This window comes from Tripterygium wilfordii, chromosome 13 (genome assembly GCF_013401445.1).
Source record: "Tripterygium wilfordii isolate XIE 37 chromosome 13, ASM1340144v1, whole genome shotgun sequence".
Classification (NCBI taxonomy): domain Eukaryota; kingdom Viridiplantae; phylum Streptophyta; class Magnoliopsida; order Celastrales; family Celastraceae; genus Tripterygium; species Tripterygium wilfordii.
In genome coordinates this window covers 11850291-11866667 of record NC_052244.1, presented here as the reverse complement: position 1 = coordinate 11866667, position 16377 = coordinate 11850291, and the positions used below count along the sequence as shown (strand labels likewise).

Genomic DNA, 16377 nt, shown 5'->3' with positions numbered 1-16377 from the left:
GTGTATACGTAGTCACGTAAATTTATTAAGCAAACGCAATGGTAATTTTATTAATCATGACATAAGTTTCTTTATGAATGACCTATTGGAGCATAACATTTATGATTTAAGTGATCGGCGGTGCCCCGTCATCCCGAAGAGAACCCGTTTGTCAAAAAACCAATTCAAATCTCTCCTTCTCCTCCTTCAATGGCAGCCGCAGTTGCAGTACCGGATAACCTAACCAGGGACCAGTATGTGTATTCGGCGAAACTCGCCGAGCAAGCCGAGAGATACGAGGAGATGGTCCAGTTCATGGAGAAGCTGGTCACATCAGCCACTCCGACGTCCGAGCTTACCGTGGAGGAGCGCAACCTCCTTTCCGTCGCATATAAGAACGTGATCGGGTCTCTCCGTGCCGCCTGGCGCATTGTCTCTTCAATCGAGCAGAAGGAAGAGAGCCGGAAGAACGAGGAACATGTGGTGCTTGTGAAAGACTATAGATCCAAGGTGGAGACGGAGCTATCGTCTGTCTGCGCGGGGATTCTAAAGATCTTGGACTCGAACCTGATTCCCTCTGCCGCAGCAAGCGAGTCGAAGGTGTTTTACTTGAAGATGAAGGGGGACTATCACCGGTACATGGCGGAGTTCAAGGCTGGGGAAGAGAGGAAAACCGCGGCTGAGGATACGATGATCGCTTACAAGGCGGCTCAGGTATAAAGTTTGATTCGTTAGAGTTGATTTAGATCTTTTCAATTTTTAATTCTTGAGGATCAGATTGTTTTCGTTGTTTAGGTTTAGAATTTAATGTGGCATGTAACGAATTTGTTGTACGAACCAAAGTCTTCTTCCTAAACTTTTGATCAAGCATATGTGGAAGTCCATATTATATCTAGAAATACATCCTTTTTTGTCATCGAACACTATTATGGATATGCAAAAGGCAATTGATCAAATAATGGATTTGATGCAAGAACACGGACTTGATGCAAGAACATGGATAGTTAGTACATGGAGTCAATCAAAGGCATGAATTAAATCTGTTCAAGCAAGTTTTTCTGCCGTAGCACCCTTTAATTATCCATGTTTCTTGTTTCGTTGTAATTTTCATTTGCATTTACATGCACTGCACCATATGTCACTGGGGGCTGTACTCTGCATGTGCACCTCATGTTCAGCTTGTCAAGAGGAAAACTCTTAAGTGTTGGACTTGCTGCAACCAGGCATGCAGTTTAGGAGTTAAAGTGGCTCTTCTTCAGCAATGAGTTACAAATCTCTATTTAAAAACTGAATATTCCCAAATCCCAATGTATTATGAAGTTTCAATGTCATCCCACCTTTTAACTTGTAGAATTATAACACCAAACCATTATAAATATAACACCTCAGATACGGTGCAGTATTATTGCTAAGTTCGGCTCGTCTAATACATTTACGAGACAGAATTGACCCTTTTTGTGCTTTTTAGTTATCCTGTAGTTGAATTATTGGCATTTGAAGAATTTAATATGCCTCTTATTTGTTGAAGGATATTGCGGTAGCTGATCTTGCTCCAACACATCCTATAAGGCTAGGTCTTGCTCTCAATTTCTCAGTCTTCTACTATGAGATTCTCAATTCGTCAGAAAAAGCTTGTAGCATGGCAAAACAGGTTTGTTCCAACCCTTCACGGGTGTAAATTCATGCACTTGGTGCTTTACTTTAGAGAAGTTGGCTCTTCTTCTTTCGTTTCCTCACCGTACTGCGATGGCATGTATACTTGTTGAGATTGATCCTAGGAGTTCCTGGCAACTTACTTGGTTTTGTGAAATGTTGTTGGCTGAAAGCTGTTATTATGTTCAGGATAAATTCATGTTTTTTGTGCTAGTTCATAGCATTGAGGATTCATGATGCATTTTAGATATCCATTGTCGGGGCTGAAAATGACTCATGGTTGTTCTGAAAGAAGCAAATTATTCAATGTATGTTGGATAGCACTTCCTGTTCAAATGAAGCGTACTTGGTTGTGCTGAGCCATGGAGGTTTCTAGACCATGGATTTCTTATGCTTTATTTTTTATGTGTTCATAAATGTAGATATTAGATACTGTATCTTTTCATGGTGGATTGCACTGGGAAAAAATGGAAATGTTAGCTAGTTGTGTAGTTGAAGTTACATCATTTGCTTGTAGCTTTGCTTTTGCTCAAGTGAAAAGCACCATTTGTTTGTTTTTTATTTTTTCTTTTGCCCCAGGAATATCATGAAGGAGACAGCTGCCTGCAAGAATGGTTCATTCAGTTTAGTTGTGTTTAACAGTCACTTAAATTGATGAAGTTCCTTTAATTTAAGTGTAACACTCTATGAATCAAGCAAATTGAATCAGTTGTTGTTCTCAATTTGTTTCCTTCTATTTTCCAATGTTTGAGATTTGATCCATCAGTCCATAGTAATGGATACAGAGCACCAAGGCTTGTGATGGACTTGGTGAGAAGTGGGATCTTGGATAATTGAATTTATGACCTTTCCTATCCACATACCTATTGAGTTCGTAAGACCACGGACAGCAATAACATCCAGTCACAGTAACAACACTTCGGCTGTCATGATGGTGTCCTATGGATCATCATTGAGTATTGCCTCAATGTGAATGTATAGAGCTTATCACTTTCATAACTGATCCTTGGGGTTATATTCCAACAGCTGATATCTTAAGTGTGAATACCTCTTCTCGTGGATTTTCATTTATCTGGAAGTGTTATGGCTCTGATTTTGGCGAGTAGGTTACTACTCGAAACTACATAGCATAATAGCCTCTCAAATTGCAGCTTAGACATAACCCAGCCTCCTGGGCTCCTCCTCGAGACCATAACTACTTCGCTAAGTGCATGGAACATGACCTTTCACCTGTCAGATCATATACATCTGTCTATTACAAACTTTTGTGTATTATATGAATTGCAATATGTTTCCCTGAAGCTGTGTCACACATCCTGATTTCATTTGTCTTTCAGGCATTTGAGGAAGCTATTGCTGAGCTGGACACATTGGGCGAGGAGTCTTACAAGGACAGCACTCTCATCATGCAACTACTAAGGGACAACCTCACTCTATGGACTTCTGATATGCAGGTAATGCAGCTTAAACTTCAGTGGCATTTGCTTATCAAGGAAGCATTTGGTCATATTGCTTCATTAGTTCATTCTATTATTTTTAGCAAAATTGAATTTTGAATTCCAACTCAAAATAAGGAAAAAGGTTTTTGAATTGAGCCTTTACCAGAATATATGAAATCCCTTATCAATATGTAGTAGATGTTTGCGCCAGATGGTTATATAGACTTGAGTTATGATGCGGATTAGAGCAAAACCACAGGATTTTGATTCGGCTTGCTTGCACATTAATTGTGATTTGCTGCTGTGGGTCATTGTTTTACGGGACTGTAAATTCTTCTGCTTACTTTGTTGCCAACATTATTCTCCTTTTTCTTCTGCATTGAAAACCAAATGGGGTGTTTTTGCAGGAGCAGATAGATGAGGCATGACCCGGTGGATTGTTTCAGCCGTCCAGACTGTCCCAGGTGTTAACATTGTAATTTAAATTGTCAGACGTGTTCTTAATAGAGTGCACTCATGGTGGTTTTTCTGTTTAAACTTGGTTGAAGGTTCTTTAAGATTTCAAAGTCATGCAAGTTATATTATTGTCTGAAAACAGCTTGATTTCCAATATCATGTATGGGGATGTTCTTGGCAAATATTCTAGCAGTACCAAATAGAAGTTTTGGAGCTACCCCATGGGCCGAATATCTTGTAATTGTCTAGTACGTGTGGGATGGGGGACTCACGTGTGGCTCTGGTCGTGTCTTAGATGAGTTCATCCTTGGGGGAGAGAAAAGAAAGGAGGGTTTGTGAGTAAGCATTCTCGAGAGCTCGAATCTCAGACACACTATAAAGAAAAGAATACCACTAGTTAATAAAAAGAGTTTTGTCTCCAATTTGGACCACACCCAGAAACCATTATTTCATGCACGTCCAACACAAGAAGTTATAAAGGCTTCTTATTGGTTAAAATTGGGATTAATACATGTGATTTGTGACCTTGCAATATAGTTTTGTTCTTGCTTAGTTGTACGTTCAACCACGAGAATATCTTGGAGCCTACCCAATACAAGATAGATTAAAAGTTGACCTTGTAAATATATGAGTAAAGTGGTAGAGAGAGAATCTCTAGGGAGGAAGAAAGAGTTAGAAATTTGTGTTGAAAGGTTAAAAAAAATGGGAAGAAAGAAGAGCATGCCTGTTCTTCTCTGTTGATCTTAATTTTTAGTTCATGGATTAGAAAGCAATTCAAAGTATCCAAAGTGAAATGCGATGCATGATTTGCTAGACGCACTTAGTTTACAATTCTCCAAGTGCTCGTCTTTTTTTACCAACTCAATATATTACCAAAGCCTAGGAGAGGTTGGGATGAAAAAAGTTTCCTACCCCAATTTTAAGCCTCATCTATATGAAATGTTGGATGTTTAGGGGTCATTTATCTGTGTTCATAATCAATTAATATCTCATGTGCGACATGGATTGAAAATTGAAATAGGGGATAATTTTTAGGGTCCGTAGCATTGCTCGTTTAGGAGGGGTGTTTGCAGTAGGATTTTGTCTCTCTTTTTGACATAAAAAAAACCGATCAAACGGTCTATTTTGTGGGTTTTTTATCAGTTCAGTTCGGTTTTTTAATGGAAAAATGTACCACTTTGTATTATAAAAAATCGACCAATCATTTCGGTTTCGGTTGGTTTTTTGAACAACCCTATCGTTTAAGAATTAAAGACTTGAGTTGACATTTTGACTAACCAAACAAGGTGTGGAAGTATTGGGATTTGGTTTGGATTTAAGGGTTCTCGATAGATGAAGATGAGTCGAACATATTTTGATAATGTATCATTGCATGTTCATTCGTATGATATGGAGAATTTAGGTGGAGCTAGTCAGCTAGAGTTATGTCCAAAATGAAATATGGGAAATTTACTATCTTTCTATAATTAGCTGGATACATTTCATACATATCCCTCACATTTTCCTTATGGTAAATTGAATCAGTAACTGATATTTAGTTCATTAGATCCAATTTTTATATGGTAATCATTGTGTTGATCAATTGTCGATGATGTAGTGCATATGTTACATTTTTTTGTAGTATTTTTTTTTCTCATGTATTACAAATGATGAGATAAACGTACATAATCAATGTGAAATTATGGATCCCACATAATGCATATGAAATCGTGTGCGGACTCCTAATAAAACAATGTCAAAACATCATTAACTTGTTTATTTACACATTGTATATATCCATTTTTTTAAGGAAAATTGTTCCTTTTCTTTTTGAGTTGTCTTTTTGTTTTTCCATTTTCTTCTTGGTTCCGTTTCTATACATACAATCCATCACAGTATCTCACTCTCTCTTCTTAATACCCCTAAAGCAAAGCATAGGCTGTACTGCTACAGAAAGCTCTCGTCTTTGCAACAACAATCTCTCCTTAAAGACCCACAAACACAGACACTCAAGATCTTGATACCCCACTCTGCATAGAGAGCCAAACATGTTCTTTGAAGATCTTGATGGCAACGCCAGATATGAATGGGGACTCTGGAACTCTTGGCACAATCAAAAGGAATCCTGTCAGGAACCAGATTCTGATAACAATGGATCCAGTTCCTTGATGGGTTTTCCATTGCTGAGTGAAGAGAGGGTGAAGGATATGATTGCGACAGAGAAGGAGTACTTGCCCAAGAATGGCTACACAAGCAGGCTCCGCGGTGAGGATTTGATGCTGAGTGTCAGGAGTGAGGCTCTTGATTGGATACTCAGGGTGTGTTCTTGATTGGCTTTTGTTTGTTTGATTTAAGAATAATTGTTGTTTTCCTCCTCAACTTTGTTTGGTTTCAATTCTCCAGATTATTATGTTCTCTGTTTTCCTTTGTTGTTTTCTTGATATCTCACAAATCTCAGACTTTCTCTATTAGTATATGCTTCACTGGATTTGGGATTTCTTTCTTTGTTTCTGGGTTTTCCTTGTTGAGATTTAAGAAAATTATTATTGATTAATTTTACTGACTTTTTGTTTCTTAATGATCAACAGGCTTCTCCCAAACATGGTTTTGGACCACTGAGTGTGTGGCTATCAGTGAACTACCTGGATCGATTCCTATCAGTATGTGTATTCCCTGTAAGAATCCAAAACTAGCCTATAATTTTTCTACTTTGTTTCTGCAGATTGATAAATGGTAAGTCTGTTTCATTTTCTCTTATTCAGCCGTGCTTGATTCTAGAATTTAACAAATTATCTATCACATTGAAGGGCCAAGCTTGGATTGTCCAGCTTTTAGCCGTCTCTTGTTTGTCAATCGCGGCGAAAATGGTCGAGGTTGATGTACCACATGTTGTGGACTTGCAGGTTACTTTGAACTTTTTTAAAATTCATTCACAATTGGTGAAGTTCTTGGTGTGTTCAGGCCATTAGATTTGATATAATCTCGACAATGTAGGTTTGGGAGGAGCATCTGCGAAAACCCGAATTTCTGTTTGAACCTAAGAGTATAAAAGCAATGGAGCTTATGATCATGAGCAGGCTGCAATGGAGATTGCATTCTTCAACTCCTTATTCCTACATTGACCACTTCCTCAATAAGATCAATGATAATTATCATTTCTTATCTTCTGCTACCTCCAAATCAATACAACTCATCTTAAGCACCATAAAAAGTCTGTCTTTCTCTTTCACTATGTTTGTTTTTTATCTCAAATTTTGTTCTTTTACATCAAAGACTAATGGGTTTTCAAATGTTGCAGGTGTTCAATTCTTGGAATTCAGACCTTCTGAAGTTGCAGCTGCTGTGGCAATCTCTGTTTCAATGGAGATGCTGCAATCACTTGACATTGATGAGATTGTGTCTCAATTCATTCTTGTGGACAAGGTAGAGAAAAACTGATTATTTGTTGCTGCTGCTGCTGCTTCTTGTTCTTGGGTTTGATTATTTGTGTTTTGTGGGATTTGCAGGATAAGGTAGTGAAGTGTGTTGAGCTGATTGCAGATTTGTCACTGACTAGTGAATGTGGTTCTCCAATCCCAACTTCATCACCGCGTTTGGCTTGAACACATCGCGTTCGGGCCAAAATTTGTTTGGCGGAGTGATGTGTCACGGTGAGTTTGAAAATGAAGATATAGGGAGTTGCTTCCACTCGCAAATTGCAACACAACTCACTGCAATAGGTTAAACACAACACATTCACAAACGGACCTATAAGTTGGATACTAGAGCATGCTTGAGCTATAAAGGTTGGGTCATCTGCAAAATCTTCACAAAGCACCAGTCCTGATGAATCAAACTCCAAAAGAGAAAGAAAGACGTCTCTAGATTAGAGATGTGTAATTATGTTGGTTTTAGAACTTCCTTCTTTAAAGGACACACCCTCTCATCTCATAAGCATAGAAACAGCAGAGATTTTATTGAATAAGTGGAACATCAAAATTCAATTGGTAAAAAAGAACAAAGAAAAATAGAGCTTCATGCCTCCTTCTAGCTTCTCATCCCCAATGTCACAGTGGAAAAATCTTTTCTCTATTTTTTGGCTAGTTTGCAATTACTTTTGCCTTTACGTAAACGACGCCGTCGCATTATTTACCTTTAGAGATTGAAAATTATCGTTAGGGGGCCCACATTGTCTGCGAATGGGGCCCACTAGAATTTTGTCTTTGACTGACTGGTCAGGTCAACGTATGGGCTGTCTTCATCAGACCTGAGACCAATGGTGGAAAGTTTCCTACTTTACGAACGTACGAAACCTTGGGAACTCGCAGAGTACAGAGAGGATCCATGCTTGGTCCTTAATACTTTGGTTTTTGAGTACTTTATTATGAACATGTGGTTTTGTCAGTTTTTCCCTTTGTCCTTGTAGTTTGGTATTTTCCTATCCAGGGCATGCGCCTCCATGCTTGCAACAGACCAGTACTCAGGATAGCGATTTAACAGTAATATAATGCCACCATAACCGATTAACAACAGCTAAGCGTGGTGTATCAGCATATGTTTATTCATATTATGTTTGTAGTTCCCTCAGTGTGGGGACCCAAAGGTGGCTGCAAAACTGGCTTTTGGCTGTTAGAGGTTTAACTTGATACGGATTCCACCACCTGTGACTTTTAGTTTTTGTATGTTTATTAGTCTTTATACGTGAGTGCACATAATACAATACAACACCCAAGACAGAAAACTTTTCAAAGTGTGGGAGGTGGTGGATTTAGACAATGAGAAGGGGATGGGAGATGGGTAAAAGGGGTTGGTCAGAGGACTCAGAACTCTCACGAGAATCCGAAACCCTCCCTGCTTTGTTTATTTCTTTGGATGCTAAAGTGGGTTCGGTGTTAATTTAATGTTAATTACCGGTAAGTTAGTGGGGTACTCACGTACCCGAAGTTTATCATGTAGAGTGTGATCTAATGTGTTCGTGTCTTAGATGAATTTCTCGGCTAAAAAAATCGGTTAGTGGGAAGATTTGATTACTTTTAGTTGCCCTATAAAGAACATTAACCGACAAAGTTAAGAGGTTCTCCGATGAAAAAAGACCAAACTAAAAGAAAACAGGTAAATTGGATTCCAGATGCCTTGTGCTGATCTTGGTTCTCGTATAGCTCCAGTGAGTGGCATGGTATTCCCTATGTCAGTCACTTCACCAATTAATAAAATCACAGAAAACAAACAAGATAGAGAGACAAAGAGGCTTTAGTTACATGGAACTCTCCTGACATCTGCAATGTTGATGGGGAGGATCTTTCACAGATATAAGGTAGCATTCTTTGTTTTTGAGTTCAGAAGAAATTGCCTGGAATAAGAACATGGTATTCAGGAAGCCTAACCAGAAAAATTCGGAGTTATTTCAGACATTGCAATCAATATCAATGCACTGCTAAAGGAAAGTGGGAAGGTTGTATTAAAAGCAGAGATAAGCTTGAATTTAAGACAAAAGGAAGCAAAAGTCTAGATACAATCAAAACCTAATGTATTAAAGTTAAACAACGGTTTAATATAACTTGTTGTCATTGAACGATTGTTCGTGTTCCAATTTCGTCACCGAATATTCCAACATCTCAAATCCGATAATCTAAAGTTCAAAATTTTTCCCAATTTCAGATGGCCAACCAACTTACGTAAAACCAAGCGGAGAAAGAAGGCCTTCACATGCGGTGAGGACTTGCTGTAACTGTAAGAGGCTCGGATTCAATTGGCCTAGATGGGATGGAAGCTGGAAGCAAGGTCAAAGCCTAGAAAAGGAGCAGGGGATTACAACACTTTTTATGGCCAAGAAAACTGATGCAATGGCAATTTTCCATCTGTCAAGAAAATAATTTTTCTCGATTTTTGTGTCACAGAGCGAGTTGACAATCTGAAAATAAGAAAATCTATCGAAATTGAACTTTAGCTTATCGAGTCGAAACGTTTGAAAATTCAATATTCAATATTCAATGAGGAAATTGAAATATGGACAATCTTTCATACCCACAAATTATCATCCGGGGTGCCATGTACAGCTAAAAATCAATAGAAAATGAACTTTGCTGAAATCCAAGATAATTCCTTGTGCTGCATGTCTGCTAGACATTCTCGAAGATAACTCACACAATCGGGAAAATTACAAGAAAACTATTGAATGATTCTTGTGTATAAATCAATTGATTTCTACAATTGATGCCAAAATGTGTCTCCTTTGTGTTCTTCATTATTGCTAGGAAAATCAAGCACAAACTGCTTGTTGATTCTTCCGAATCTATTATTCATTCGCCTTCTTACTTTGAAGAAGGCAGCAGAATGAAATTCTATACACTATGCATGAAACTTCGTCTTTTGTATAATTTGAACAGCCTACAATAAGCAGCCTGACCAAAAATCTGCTCAAGTTGGAATTTTTTTTCCCAACAAATTATTTAGGAACTTCGGAGTTCCCCAACGATTTTTAATGAATTAGAAGGGCTTGGAAATTAGACAAAATCAGGCTGGCCTGTTGAAGTCAAGCACCGATGCCACATTCGGCTATTCGGATCTACAGCCCGGGGGTGAGAAATAACTTCTGGGATTGGAAAGTATACATAGTGAGTATTGCAAATTCCCACAGTAATACCACTATATCCAGCAAATGCACCATGAACCTGCCAAAATCGGAATAGATATCATTAGTTCGAAGTGACACTTGGCCATAATTGCTGTAAAACCTAAAATATACTCATCAATAAAAACCATGCTTCATGAATAGGAACTTGGCCAACCAAGAAGCAAATGACAACACAAGCACTGGACAGTCAAGTCCAGCTGATTACAACATGAACAGAATGAATCTAGGTTAGACTATATTCATTCAGTTCATTTTGCACCAGCCCGAGCGCCATTCAGCTTCCCTATTAAACCATGGAAAGCTGGATGCTCCAGCAAGCTAGGCATTTGGCAGTGGATAATGCACTTTATAACATGCAAGAGAGAGAGAGAGACTCACAGCATTTTGACCCAGAACAGTACATAAAATTCCATCTGATGCATTTGCGCGGATTGCACGGATCATGTATGTGGGGTCAATATACTTTACATCAACCGGAACCCCAATCTCCTTGAAATATTTCTTTGTCTAAATAGAAGAGGAAAAATATCTCAGCACCATATCACATTAGCCTGACATAGATCATATGTATAAAAGTGGAAACACAGAAAGGCGACGGTATTGTTAATCAATATGATTTTGGACTCCTATGCCTCACAACATCTTGGTTGCATCTTGACATTCACAAGTTTGCATGTTAGGGATTCCATTCCAATGAATCCAGATTCAAAATATAAAAATCAAGTTCCATCAGTTGCATTATTTCGATATAAAAAGCAAACCAAGGCATATTAAGGAATTTCCAGATTGAGCGGTGGATAACCACATATCCACAAGGTAGTTTCTTCATATTTTGGTTGTCGCAAGTACCCATTAAAGAGCTGGAGACCAGCTTCACATGAAAATGCAATCACTAACCTCTTGTTGAATGTGCACACCAAAGTCCCCAAGTACATTGTTTCCAGATGCATCTTTAGCATTAGTCCTCTCAAGAAAACTCTGCAACAAAAGACTCTAGTCACATCTTCATGCTTTAGCTCACCATAATCGTGCACTGATGCTAATGTTGTAATGCATGTCAATGGCGGCCCTTCAGTGACATTATTTATAGGTGATTCTTGAAAATTACAATTCTTTATATTTTCAAATTGTCAAGAATGCGCATGCCAGAATGAGGTGAACCGAAAACACAAGCTGTCATCACAGGCTATGGGAAGCCAAGTAAGCATGTACACGTAGCAATTTTTCATTCATGGGTTGCCATAATAGATAAAAGTTTCTAAACTTTGATCTCTCATCAAACTGACAAATGTCTCATTTTCACCTAACCATCTGGTTTTTGATATAAAAAAAAATGCTGATGTGCTTGCTTGTCCTACTGGCATCAATCCGAACAAGGAATATATTTAAGAAATATTCTTTTAGTTACCTGCCCAGCTCCCTCAGCTACACATACCACAGCTGACCCCTTGGTCTCTATGAGGTACTTCAAATGCATCAAAACACCATGAGGCCCATGTAGATTGAAGGGAACCTAGAAAGTAAATATTGATAATATTACCATTGGTTTCAAAAATCAAAGTTCAAAATTTCAGATAATATCAAATATGGATACCTCTGGGATCAAACATATATCAACTTGTCCACTAGCTAAGGCTGCATGCATGGCGATAAATCCACTGTCACGACCCATCAATTTAACAATCCCGACACCATGATAAGCGCTATGCGCCTGTAACAAGTCCAAAAGAAGAAAGGGAAAAGAAATTAGTTGAACATGGGTGCAGGAAGAGATATATCAGGTAAGTCTCGAATAGAAATGACGGCAAGACACATTCAAGTCAAAGTATATCACATCAAATTTGTTAATAACATTAATAAGAAAAACCTATCTTCACCTCAATGTAAGCAGAATTTATTGCTCGTTGTGCTTCTTCAACAGCAGTATCAAAACCAAAAGTCTTATCCATTAGCAAAATATCATTGTCTATAGTCTTCGGTACACCAACTACAGCCACTCTTAGTTTCCTCTTACGGCACTACAAGGTAAATAAACAAGTAAGGTTAGAATAAATGCAAGTGCCAGAGAAAACATTTAGGAAGTAAAATGTCTAAAAGGTGACAAAAGGAGAATTTGTAAGATGCTGATGATTGTGATCCATACAAAAATGCTTCTCAGATTATATTAAACCAATAAAAAAAGGTAATGGGAATGTATGACATGTGTACACTGACATGCATAGTGCACCTAATTTCAAAGATATTAGTAACTAACAACTATAAAGTATAAACTCAAATAGAAAAAAAAAAAAAATATATATATATATATATAAAGTTAAAAATTCTTAATACTGATGCACTAGTAAACCACTGAAGTTATAGAGGACAAAGTTACACTGAAGGCTACAAATTTTAACTACCTCATTGTGTATCGCATTGGCCCCAGCATGTGTACCATTTCCACCCAACACAAAAAGCATGTTGATTCCTCTTTCCTGAGAACAAAATGAAAATGTTAACATAGATGATGCAGGAAGTCATGGTATATCAATACCAGCTTGCCAAAAAAGATGTATATTATCAGCCAACCATACAAACACAATTAAGCACCTCCATATTGTCCACAATTTCACTAACTTCTGGTCCTCCACGAGAAACTCCCAACAGACTTCCCCCGGATAGATGAATATTTTGAACCACTTTCCTTGATAGCTGATAACCAAAGCCACATCTAAACAAATTAATTTGAGACCATAAATTTGTTGCTTTAACAATACACTCATACACCCACAATATCAAAGTTCTCATTAGATCAATTAAGTCAGTGACTAGCTAATGCAGGAAATAATCAAGAACTTACCTGCATTTCAGTTAAGCTTTTCTCAGAAAATCCACGATAACCAAAAGGAATCCCAACTATCTTTCGCACACCGTAATTTTCAAGTGTAATGACAATCTGCATAAAATTCATAACTTAAATACGCTTGAAAGAATAAGCATAAAAAATTGGTTGGATGCAAGTTTAACTTACAATGGGGAAGACAGGGTGCATGTATGTTTACATCTCAAGAATGCAGATAAGTGTAAAGTTTTGATGGTGTGTATATTTAAAAGAATTTAACTATAAAAGACCCAGATTTTGCTACAGAATCTGCAAGGGATCGTCAAGTATGTTATTTCTCAATAATAGAGGACAAGGTCGATTAGATGAACACCAATCAGCAGATTTATAGTTGCATGTAATACTTACATGCCTAATGACATCATTCAGACCAGGGCACAACCCACCACAAGTAACGATTGCTGCTTTTACTGCTTCTGGTTTGAAGTAAATTTTCTCCCTAGGTCCAGCACGGTGCACCCTTAGGAAAATTCAGCACCCATTCACCAAGTAAGGTTAGATTTCAGATCAAAGACAATTATGTTGATCGAACAGACAGAAAAACATAAGTAAACAACTAGGAAGCTTTGTAAGTAAACAATTATGCACTCTTCTTTGTGTTCTCTTTCTATTTGTTCTTTGATTTCTTGCACTGTAGACTCTCATCCATACAGTGAAAGCATGCAGATGCCGCTTACAATATGTAAGGAGAAGTTAATGAAACACTCTCATTCACTTCTTGTATAGACATCCTTATATTTCTTGACAACTAATAAAATATGATAACGAAAGTACAAAGGCATCAATGTTAAAGTTTACATTTCAGAATTTGCTACTTAGGATGCCAAGTATTTCACCACGGGAAAAAGGTTATACACGACAATTCTTCTACCAAAGTGGATTTTCTTTTAATTGTTTTCCTTTGTTAAATCAATCACATATCATAGTACCAGCCCTGAACTCTGCTGAGCAGATTATGCTCAGAATTAGTAACCCTTCTAACTTTTCTAAGTTGTTCTATCCATCATATGTTCATAACTAATTCGATAACATAAAGTTAACTGCTCATATCAATTTTAGGCCATCTAGGTTATCTAAATTTGCACACAGTTCCAAAGTCTAGGAGGATGACTTTCATATTCCACGCACTAGACTTAGTAACCCAAAAAAAAGTATGGCGCTTATATCATGCATATTTATTGCAAGGGCCACAAGAAAAGGCAAAGAAGCAAATTTTACCATTGCTCAACCCACGTACAATTGGGATCAATGCACTCAGCACCAGCAGATGTGGGCGACGAGTAGTTAATCACCTGAAATATTGAAAGGAAAAGAAAATATGAATTTCTTCAGTAAAGCCCCTCAGGGATTCACATCGTAAGTTTTTGTTTAGGCTTATAATGTGTAATGTGTATAATCTTGCCAGAATTTACTTTTCTAGGCAGTAATCAATTACTCATCAATTAACTTTTTATATTGGACATTATGGAACGGCTTTCACATAGTTAACTAGAGTTTTTCTACTCTAATTCTGTTTCCAAATTGTTCGTGCAGACCTATTCATCCGTTAATGCATTTCTTGTGTGATCATCTAATCTAGAAGAAAGTTAAGAAAGCAAGAAATTCAAAATGTTCTGATGAATAAAACATTGAAGATGAGGGATCATTAGTCGTGACCATTTATGTTGAGCAAGACTATAACCATGATAAGAGTGCCACAATTCATAGATATTGGAAGTGTTCTCAAGTAAAATGAAGTTAAGAAAGAGCATTGAACGCTTCTTAGAAGACATGGAGAAGGCTTCAACAAAGAAACTCGGGACAATAATACTTAACAAGCCAACAAAGGTCTTGTGCTAAATTACAGGGGATTGTCAGTGCAGATTTACGAACTCCACATAGCACAGACTGCAAAATTAACGAGGCTGGAAAAATACCTTGAGAAGTACCCTATCATTGTTATTGATGTATCCGTGCCACTCCTCATCAGACGGATAACCACCCGCATATACCTCAGACACTGGAGTCCTGCCACAAAACCAAGAAAAAAAATACTTTGAAAGATAGAAAATATAATTATTTTAAAGACGCAGGAGCTAGAAATTACGTGAATTGTACACAATCCTAGCATAACAAGCCACGAATTAAATCTGCATAAGAATCGCAAAGAAGCTTTCACTCTTTTTCTACACAAGAATCAAAAAGGGCTGAGCTAACCTCATCTTCAGAGAAAATGTGGAGGGAATGGGCTCGGCATCGTCGAAAATATCGGTGATGTGAGGAATGTTAAAGCGCCTCTCGAAGTCCTTCCGGAACTTAGACTTCCAATCAGGATCGCTGAACTCAATCGCCGGATTCTGTCCCTGGCAAGCGAAAACTCGTCCTGTCTCAGCGATTCTTCTAGAACTCGGCCTCAACGATCTCCGCGCAAGCCGAAAATAAGATCCATTAGAGGTTCTCTCATGCAGCGGGAGCTTGGGAGCTGTTATCGCGCGGGATAGTGCTTCCATAAACGGCGGATGTTCCAAAGCAAAACGACGATCAGGTATGCTTTGGGGAGAGAGTGTGTGTTTGAATTGTTTTTATAGCAAAAAGAGAGTTATCGAAGAAGCGTAGAGGAGAGAGAGAGTAGGGAAGAGAAAGACAGAGTAGGAAGAGAAGTCAGAGAGAGACGCGAAGGAACGGCGAACGGGGCGCGTACGGCCTGCAGTATTTGAAAAGACGAGATCCCAAATTCCCAATATAATTTCGTTGATTAATTTTTAAAAATATATTTGTGCAATAAATATAAATAGCATAAAACAATATAAGTTGAGAATTAATTAACACATTTTTCATCTGAATTCTAATTTAATTATTATTATTGTTATTTTTTATTAAGTGTGTTATCACCGTAATTATATATATATATGAAAACATTAAATTATATATATTATTTTATATTATTAAAATTGACAGATAACAAGCAAAATAAAACTAGTGAGCAATCATGAACTAATAAAGTATGTAACTATAATTTAATTATAATTAAATTAATACAATATGTTCAATTATGAATTATTGATGCGTATGCGTAAAAGACTATTAATAATTAAGTAAGAAGTGCATAGATCACTAGTTAATAAATATTAATATTGAAATAATATCTAATTTTAATTTCTATAATATATGGATATTTAAAAGAATTCAAAAAATTCAGGGGCATATGTGACGTCATGTTGCATGCACCATAAACATAAAGTAGTACTACTAATCAGGACTACGTGTGTGAATCATAAAGTTGACCAACTGCGATGGTAGGTGCGCATGCTTGCCTGCACCATTTTGTGTCTTTAATTGGTTTGGTGGAGTGAATTGACTATAAGCCTTTCAACTTTCAAGTTCCAAAAGTGTGGGAA

At 37.5% G+C, this 16377-nt stretch overlaps 3 protein-coding genes across 4 annotated transcripts; 2 read left to right on the top strand and 1 right to left on the bottom strand.

The window, feature by feature from the left end:
* Positions 1 to 76: 76 nt before the first annotated feature.
* Positions 77 to 3709, top strand: LOC120012762 (14-3-3-like protein GF14 kappa). Of its 2 annotated transcripts, none has more exons than XM_038864240.1 (4): positions 77 to 693; positions 1508 to 1630; positions 2970 to 3086; positions 3485 to 3709. In XM_038864240.1, the coding sequence occupies exons 1-4, from the start codon at positions 190 to 192 to the stop codon at positions 3497 to 3499; spliced, it is 759 nt and encodes a 252-aa protein (XP_038720168.1). In that variant the 5' UTR covers positions 77 to 189; the 3' UTR covers positions 3500 to 3709. The 2 variants fall into 2 exon arrangements, with proteins under 2 accessions (XP_038720168.1, XP_038720167.1); XM_038864239.1 differs by having other exon boundaries at positions 80 to 693; positions 3479 to 3709.
* A 1274-nt stretch (positions 3710 to 4983) lies between these two features.
* On the top strand, positions 4984 to 7558 carry LOC120012761 (cyclin-D2-1-like). Its single transcript, XM_038864238.1, has 6 exons — positions 4984 to 5824; positions 6095 to 6181; positions 6314 to 6409; positions 6501 to 6717; positions 6805 to 6929; positions 7013 to 7558. Exons 1-6 carry the CDS (start codon positions 5555 to 5557, stop codon positions 7106 to 7108), a joined length of 891 nt encoding a protein of 296 aa, XP_038720166.1. The 5' UTR covers positions 4984 to 5554; the 3' UTR covers positions 7109 to 7558.
* A 2088-nt stretch (positions 7559 to 9646) lies between these two features.
* On the bottom strand, positions 9647 to 15670 carry LOC120012760 (ATP-dependent 6-phosphofructokinase 5, chloroplastic-like). The gene is made up of 13 exons (XM_038864236.1): positions 15197 to 15670; positions 14917 to 15007; positions 14219 to 14292; positions 13349 to 13460; positions 12959 to 13054; positions 12709 to 12810; positions 12519 to 12593; positions 11997 to 12137; positions 11714 to 11830; positions 11528 to 11632; positions 11017 to 11097; positions 10498 to 10626; positions 9647 to 10156 (listed from the first exon to the last, which is right to left on the bottom strand). The coding sequence occupies exons 1-13, from the start codon at positions 15487 to 15489 to the stop codon at positions 9989 to 9991; spliced, it is 1584 nt and encodes a 527-aa protein (XP_038720164.1). The 5' UTR covers positions 15490 to 15670; the 3' UTR covers positions 9647 to 9988.
* Positions 15671 to 16377: the final 707 nt, after the last annotated feature.